We start from the raw sequence: 8732 nt of genomic DNA, 5'->3' as shown, positions 1-8732 counted from the left end.
ATGTCACTACTTTACATCATAGATTAGATGTCATTTATTACAACTTTGTAGTCATTATAGTGTTTTATAAATGCCATAAATGTGAAAGCTGAATTCACTGTTTAAACATCATCTACAAATGTCGTCGTCTACATGTCAATCAGTGAACACTGGCGGAAAAGACAGAGAAAGAAATTAAAGAAAAAGAGGTTTAAGAGAGAAAGAGGTTAAAATATCACTGAAATCAAATGAATGAATCTTTTACTCTAGTGACGTCACATCAGGAGGGAGCGACGGCACTGTGTACATAGAAAAAATTAAGATGTTCTCTGTGTTGCTGATTTCCATTATTAAAGAGCTGATATGTTGTTGCTATAGTCTTTTTTTTTCTTTGCACATTTTGTTTGTTGGCCATTATATTTTCTTCATACAGCACTCATGACACTATGAAGAGATATTGTGTTAATGTAGACACAGAGTGCATCTTCAATATTGTGTTTTGTTGTGCAGAAACTTGCTATCAGTCACTGACAGTAACAAAGCTGAAAGAACATGGAAACAAATGACAAGTAAAAAAAAAAATGCAAATGCTGAGGTGGATTTTTCCTGTGAAGCCATTATGGAAATACAATATACGTACAGACTCTCTAGCACATTCAAATTAACACACTTCCAAAGAATTACAGCAACATAAAACAGAGAAAAGATGTGGACATCTTTGATTTTTTTTTTTAAGAGTGAAATAAACAAATGATGTGATGTACTGAATGAGAGCAGATATAATCATCACTTTGTTTAAAGACGGACAGAAACATCAGACTCAGGACAGAAACACACGACCTCTAAAGTAAGAACAACTTCTTTCTTTAACCACAATTAGACTTTGAGATGTTAATATGGTCTTAATGATCGTGAATCGAGTTATGCTGCTAAATTAGTATATTTTTTCATACTTTTATGTTTAACTTTTATTACACCTACGCTCCATTCTCACATTTCTTCTTCAGAAATGGACCAAACTCTCTATTTCATTCTTCTTCTCATTGGTGAGTGTGTTTGTTGTTTTATTTATGGTTTTTAGTTTCATCAGGTTTGACTCTGTTATGAAAAGCATTAAATCAAACCCTCTCTTTCACAGCTCTCTGCTCCGTATCTGAATGTGTTCAGCGTCAGTATCACTTTATAAACGTGAGGAAGACCTGGACTGAAGCTCAGAGATACTGCAGAGAGAATTACACAGATCTGGCCACCGTTGACAACATGAACGACATGAACGAGCTGAAGAAGAGTGTGAATGATGGAGGTGTCTGGATTGGGCTGCAGAGGACGGGTGTTGATAAATGGCAGTGGTCTTCAGGTGATTCTGCGCTCTATTTGAACTGGAGACCTGGAGAACCTGAAGGCAGAGATGAGTGTGCTATGATGAGAAATGGACAATGGCATGATTATCCATGCAATAACAGCCTGACTTTCATCTGCATTTCATCTAACAACAGTGAGTTCAGCTCCCTACAATAACAACAAACATGAATTTATAAAAAGATACACGTATACTGTACAAAATTTTAATCCAATGTTAAATGTTGTTCTTTTTAATCTGTTCATAAATATAGGGGAGACTGTGGATATTTAACCACTTTCAACTTCTGTATAGAAAATTTTATACTGTAAATTATGAATTCAAAAATATCAAACCATTGTTTTGACCAACATAAATTGTAATGAATTAATGAAATGCATAAAATGTCAACATAACGACATACAGCAACTTGCCCCATCTTGATATTTATGGACAAAATTCTTGTCCTGAGAACAAAGAACAAAAATCTCAACACAAACTCATAAGAACATCATTCTTAGATTAAGTTTGTGTGAACTCACATAGACACATTGTCCATTACAATGTAAAAGACATTCAGACCCGAAACAAGACAAACCGTCTCGGATTTCGACTGTAACCCTGCTTCCCTGAGAACAGGGAACGAGACACTGCGTTCTAGAATGGGGAACGCCCTCTCGCGACCAGTGTCTGAAACAATCTGTCAAATACATAATACAGGTGTAACCAGGAAGTATAAAAGGGGCACCTGGAGAACATGTCATCCGCTTTTCGCCTGAAGGGACTGACAGCAGGCATAATTGAGGCATGGCAACGAGACACAGTGTCTCGTTCCCTGTTCTCAGGGAACCAGGGTTACGGTCGTAACCCGAGACGTTCCCTTTTGAAATGGAACTCGCACTGCGTCCTAGAACGCAAATGGGGAACGAAATACCCACGCCGCCATGCCGAGAGGAGTGCATGCCAAATGGCTGAGAAACAAGGCTTTAAAAAAAAGCCAAGCACTCAACTCCTTCTGGTCACACAAGGCTGTCGGTGGCAATACTCCCTATGGCCAAAGCCGAGCTGAAGCCTCAAAGGAGGGAGCCCTCTGATAAAGAGGGCATGACTCACCAAGGCTGCTCAAGGCAACATCTGGCAGAAGAGGTTCCTTAAAGGGAGTCAGGCGAGAAAGCTCGAGTAGAGCTCTGGCCAGTCACTTTCAGGGGGACAAGCATCAACCCCTGGAGCCACCAGGGAGGCCAACCTAGCCCAAAAAGAGGCCTAGTCTGCCAGCAACCTGTCTGTTCATGGAACAGAGTCCCTTACTTTAAAACCCCAAAAGGGCAGCCAAATGAGAGGGACTGCAGAAAGGCAGAAACCACTCCTCACCGGAAAGAGACAGGCATCCCAGGGAGCAGAACTCAGCAAAGTGCTTCCCAACCCTCAAATCGAGGGGAGTAAACTGCTCAACCTTGGATCTACAGAATGCTAAAAAGAACATTCTGGAGGCTGACTATTCTACATAGACCCCAAGGGGCTACTAGCTTCAACAGAAGCTGGTCTAAGGGGAGTAGACACCAAACTTCTAACTAACCCTAGACCGAACTCAGGGAGCAAGGTCCAAAATGGTAGAAACTACAGCCTAGACAAAAACTGACCTTCCCAGGAGGCTGAGAAGCCTTCTACCAGTGATCAAAGCTCGGGAGTGCAGAACTCCGAAAAAAGAACCCTACTAGAGGGGAGTAAACAGACCCAACCAAGATGAGTAAGACCAAGCTAAGCAGACGGCTGGGAGGCTCAGAAGGGAGCCTACAACTAAGCACAGACAAGAGAACCAGCATCTAAAATTAGCCTGAATAAAGAGCTAAGAGCCTGGCTCATACAACACAACGGGAAGTCTGTATGAGGACCAACACAGAAAGAAGGGGTCCACCCTGGGGCGAAGAACCAACCAGAACCTACCACAGAGGCAGCCTGAAAAAAAGCCGGCGCTAAAAGGCAGTCGACTCGAGAGAAAAAAGCCACCGGGGCTAAGCAAGCTTGGAATACTCGTTGGCATTGCCAACACTGGCTATATACTCAGCAAATAGCTTTAACCCTAAAAGCAAGGGGAGTAAACCATGCAGCCTGGCTAAAGAGCATAAAGCATACTCAACCAAACACGAAGGAAGGGAGTACCAAATGTGCTCAACCTAAGCCGTAGTGGCGGGAGGCATATCGGGGCAAAAGAGCTAAGAGTAAGCGAAAAACCCAAGTTAGGACTCAAGGGTGCAGACCTGAACAAAGCCTTTTTTTTTTTTTTTTTTTTTAAAGAGCTCAGGCGAAAAAAGAGGCCTAAATAACAGTATAGAGGCCCTCAATTCTGACCAGTGACTTGATAACATCAAGGAGCTCAAAACATGGCTGGAGGGAAGGTTACAACTAGCTCTAAAGAGCGAAGGCTTCAACATATCGTATTCAACTCTCAGAAAGAAAAGAAGCCAACAACACTCAAGACATCCAAAGGGAGGTTCAGAAAGCAGAACCTAAACCACCTAGGTGTCTAATTTATGCCACACACCAAAAGGAACTGAGGCTCAGCATATCGCATCTACTCTAATATTAAGAGGAGCAACGTTCTCCTAGGCCGAAAAGGAGGAGGCCACAAACTTGCCTTGCAAAAAGGGAAGATGGGAGGGCCTGCTAGCCAGCCTCAGGACCGATGTAGAAGCGCCTGTGGGGACGAAGGGTATAGAGGGACAGAAGAACCTCTTCTTCTGTCCCTCTATACCCTTCGTCCCCACAGACGAGGGTGGAGGGTGGAGTGTGCAAACCCTCAGAAAGGGAAGAAATACTTACTGGCGTTCAGAACGCCTGTGCTGTATAACTTCCCTGAGATCCTGCTTCTTGCTCCTAGATTCTCGCCTTCTCTGTGAACTGCTCCTCAGAGGAGGAGGGGCCCGAGCGGCGACGCTAGATTTCTGGCCCTGTCTATGGTCCTCAGACCAGGACGGGCCAGGTCCCCCCGGCTGTCTGGGCGTGGATTCAGACCGGCGCGGTATGCAAGATTTAAAAGCTGCTGAGCGCGCCCAGATAATTCACAAATGTCTCATCAATAGGAGGCATCGCCACATATCCATGCTCATGCAACCCTTCAACATTGGTATAATTCGCATGCCCAATGTCGATGGATGCAGGCTGAATAAGGGTTCTTCCATGCTTTCTCGATCTCAGAATGGAGATCGGGAAGGAATGGAAGGCTCACCGGGGCTGCGCAACGGTGGCTAGAAAGATAACGTTTGTCCAATCTACCACGAACAGTCTCTTCCTGAACGAGCTCCCACGACAGCTTTAATCTATCTGAAGCGTGCCCCATCACGTCGAGCAGCTCCTCATACGCGGGACAGGATGGCCGAGATGGCTCAGATCTAACACTTTCACTGCCAAACTCGGCCATCGACTGCTCTTCATCTTTGCAAGGAGCCAAAAGAGCACTATCTGCTGAACCAGAGGATGCAAGAGAAATAGCATCCTCGTTGAGCAGGCGAGCTGCCGAATCGCGAGAGACAGTGACACCCTTCTCAAAGCGGCGAGCTCCACCTGTGAACCCCATGACTTAAGCCGCCTCTCTACCTCAGCACAAGAGGGGCCCTAGCCGCCAGGCACAGATGTCTGTCCTTCCTCTCTCAAGAAGATGGACAGACGAGAGCGGAGCGTCCTAATGGGAAGACGCTTGCAATGCATGTACATCTGATCCCTCGAGAACAGAGCGTGCATGCTCTTCGCCCAGGCAATGAACGCACAAGTTGTGTGTATCCTCCAGTGTCAAGGACACGGATCAGCACAATGCTTGAAACGTTTCTCAGCCATGATAAATTGTCTTACCTTGAACAGATCGCTACAGACAAACAGTCCCTGAAGACGAAAAGAGGATGACATGTTCTCCAGGTGCCCCTTTTATACTTCCTGGTTATACCTGTATTACGTCATAGGCTGTCGCCGACCAATAGGATTGTCATGATTTGACAGATTGTTTCAGACACCGGTCACACGAGGGCGTTCCCCATTTGCGTTCTAGGACGCAGTGCAAGTTCCCTTTCGAAAGGGAAACTAACATTATCATTAATATTGCAACAATATTCAATTGTATATATTATTAGTCTAAAATCCAACATTTTGAATGAATTTTTACTGACATATTTCTAAGAACTAGTTAATGAACATATTAATATGCAGTGTAATATCTTCATCTGTCTGATGTTTCTCTCATTCAGCTCTTTCTGTCTGAATCCAGTTTTCTAGAGAAATGTGTGAGGAAACAATGTGGAAATAAAAAGTTGTATTAAAATGATCACGGAAATTCACAAATGTTACTTAATGTTGTATGAGCAAAATCAGTCGACACATGTTTCTGATGCTTCCATCGCTGCTCCTGTTTACATCCAAACCATAAAGCAGTGTGAGATGAATCTGTTTCCATTTGTTGTTCTTAAAGCGAACAGAGGACTCGTCTTTATCAATCAAACGAAGAATTGGAGAGACGCTCAGAGTTACTGCAGACAGAATCACATTGATCTGGTCAGTGTGAGGAACCAGAATGAGAATCAACAGCTTCAGAAGTTCATCAATGATAGTCATATATCTGGTGATGTCTGGATCGGTCTGTTCAGAGACTCATGGCAGTGGTCAGATCAGAGTAACTCCTCATTCAGATACTGGAATTCTGGTCAACCTAATAATTTGGGAGGTAATCAAAACTGTGCAATACTCTATCCGAACACACAGGAAAAATGGCATGACTACTATTGCAACTACCAATATCCTTTTGTGTGTCATGAAGGTGAGCAGATCCTCACAAAACACACACAATCCATCCATCACCTCCAGATATCTTAAAGTTCACACTACATGTCTGACATGACAAATTCCTCCACAGTGTTTGTTCTGCATGTTGTTTTTGATCAGTCTCTCTCTAGTTTCTGCTTGTGGTTTGTTTTGTGTCCAGATAAACTGATCCTGATCAAAGAGAATCTGACGTGGCCTGAAGCTCTGAGATACTGCAGACAGAATCATATGGATCTGGTCTCGGTTCATTCAGAAGAGATGCAGCGTCGTGTGATGAATGTGGTTAAACAGGCGTCTACTGAGGCGGTGTGGTTGGGTTTACACAACTGCTGCAGCCTGAACATGTGGATCTGGGTCAGCGGAGACATCGTGTACTATCAGAACTGGGCTCCATGGAACGGAACGACACCGGAAGAGTGCCGCCTCGAGAAGAGAAAAGGAGCAGTTCAGTCTGGAGGAGATCAGCGCTGGATCAGCCTTCCTGAAACTCGCAAACTCAACTTCATCTGCAGCAGAAATGATGAGTGAATGTTTGTGTGTTTACTTACATTCACTGTTTTCATACTTCATTATTTCTCTTATTTACTTGTATTTGTTTTAGTAAGTTCTGAGTGAATCTGCTAACTGCTAAATTTGAATCATCATGGCATAATGTAATCTTTTTAAAATGTTTTAACATTAATGTTTCATATTCATTCCCCCGGTTTCACAGACAAGGCTTAAGCTAGTCCTTGACTAAAATGCATGTTTGAGCTGTTTAACTGAAAGCAACTTGTACTGGCATATCTCAAAATATGTCAGTGTCATCGTTTTGACTCAAGATGAACACCAGTAATGTTGTTTCTAGTGAACGTTTATAAAAGCTACTTAAATGCCCTAAATAAACTAAGGTCTAATCCTGGCTTAGGCTAGGTCCTGTCTGTGAAACCAGGCCTTAAGATGTTAAGTGTGTTTTATAAATCTCTTTGTATATCTGGTGTGGTTACATCTCTTTATGTTTTCACTAACAATAACTGGTTGAATGTGAATCTGTGAGCAGCAGCTCTTCAGAATAATATTGTTTGTGTCTCAGAATGAAATCTGGTTTATTCTTAGAAAAGCTGAAGTGAAGGTTGGGTATAAAATATCTTGTGTTTGATCAAAACCATCAGATAAACATGTGAAACAGAACATCAGCTCAAATAAACTCATCTACAGTCAGTATTCTCGCCTCTGATTATTTCCTGATTATCAATGTCACAATGACCGCTCAAATGACAGATATGCAAAACTTGAATTTGACTTGATCACACACAGTTTTCTTTTCAATTGTAATGAGGGGTCGGCAGAGCGGGGATCCATTTGCAGCTTTATTTAGAATAAACACCAAGGCAGACAGGGGCAAAGGCAAGAACATAAACAGGGACAGGCAATGGTCGAGGCAGGCGGCAGACAAACAGTGTCGGGTCACAGGCAGTGATCAGGGCAGGCGGCAAACAAACACAGTCCAGTACACAGGCAAGGTTCAGGGCAGGCAGCAGAGAATCACAACGAATAAACAGTCCAACGGAAACAGAGTAAACAGTCCACAAGAAAACGCTCAGAGATGATCACCGGGGCAAATCAAGACTTCGCAATGAGGTGGTGTGTGTGTAAGTCCTTTATAGTCCAGGTAGTGTGCTAAGCTGTATGTGGCAACAGGTGATTATTGTGGAGTGTGCATGTGATTGGCAGGGAGGATAATGGGAAATGGAGTCCAGGAACTGACAGGAACAGACGGTGATCGTGACATCAATGATTCCTGATTTGATTTCTTCTGTTTTCCTCTCGTCGGCTGGTTGATTAATTTCAGAGAGCTCTGTCGAATCTTGAACAATACTGTAAACACGAAGAGTAAGAAACAGAGCTGAGAGTGAGCCAGTGAACACTGCTGTTGTACAGATAGATTTGGCAGCCTGTACAGGTGCACGCATAGCAAAAAATCAAACATGTTTGATATATACGACTCTTGATCAGGTTGCCTGTGACGTGATACCCGCTATAGCCAAGTACAGTGAGCAAGCGTCACCTACCGGATGTTGCTTGCTTCTTTAGCTGAAAATTGGCAGCCACTAACATGCCACGAAAGTGGAATATTGAAAAAGAAGATCACTCATATTCTTTTTCTTCTATTTTGTTTTTCACTGTAAAGCAGAACGTGTGGCAGGAAAGCCAGCTGACAACATCGATTGTCCTCCATTTGTTTTTCTTCTCAAGTCAAGTTTGATCTCGCGAGTCTCCGTGAGATCTCGTCTGACTGTGAAATCGTTCCTGCAATCAACAGGAGTGTGGCCAGAGATTGTATATAATAGGGAGATAAGAGGGTCTGTATCTCTTACCATTGGAGAAAGTGTAACGGCTAACTTAATCACGTGCGACACCTCTCAGCCTATCGTGTAATGGTCTCCTTCCCTGCGTACCGACACAGCCGGAGCGTTAGCATTAGCCGTTACGCTTTTTTGGCTAAAGGTTGCAGGCTGAAGTACTGAGGCTTTCCCCTCATTGTTCCGGGAAAAGATTCAAAGCTTCGAGAGTCTCGAAAACAGCGGCATCTGATGTTTAGTAAAAAATAAAGCAGCCAAAATCCTGT

At 43.4% G+C, this 8732-nt stretch overlaps 1 protein-coding gene across 1 annotated transcript; it reads left to right on the top strand.

Moving 5' to 3' along the window:
• Positions 1 to 246: 246 nt before the first annotated feature.
• LOC127518309 (macrophage mannose receptor 1-like) lies at positions 247 to 7981 on the top strand. Its single transcript, XM_051904785.1, has 5 exons — positions 247 to 826; positions 987 to 1025; positions 1118 to 1474; positions 5775 to 6119; positions 6285 to 7981. Exons 2-5 carry the CDS (start codon positions 989 to 991, stop codon positions 6650 to 6652), a joined length of 1107 nt encoding a protein of 368 aa, XP_051760745.1. The 5' UTR covers positions 247 to 826; positions 987 to 988; the 3' UTR covers positions 6653 to 7981.
• Positions 7982 to 8732: the final 751 nt, after the last annotated feature.

Source organism: Ctenopharyngodon idella, chromosome 9 (assembly GCF_019924925.1).
Source record: "Ctenopharyngodon idella isolate HZGC_01 chromosome 9, HZGC01, whole genome shotgun sequence".
Lineage (NCBI taxonomy): Eukaryota > Metazoa > Chordata > Actinopteri > Cypriniformes > Xenocyprididae > Ctenopharyngodon > Ctenopharyngodon idella.
This window is presented reverse-complemented; position numbering and strand designations above follow the sequence as displayed.

Bases quoted from the DNA above. Each gene is read 5' to 3' on its own strand.
- LOC127518309 (XM_051904785.1), top strand. From the start codon at position 989: ATGGACCAAACTCTCTATTTCATTCTTCTTCTCATTG. The intron at 1,026-1,117 runs GTGAGTGTGTTT...TCTCTTTCACAG, and splicing joins TTTCATTCTTCTTCTCATTG to CTCTCTGCTCCGTATCTGAA. The intron at 6,120-6,284 runs GTGAGCAGATCC...TTTTGTGTCCAG, and splicing joins TCCTTTTGTGTGTCATGAAG to ATAAACTGATCCTGATCAAA.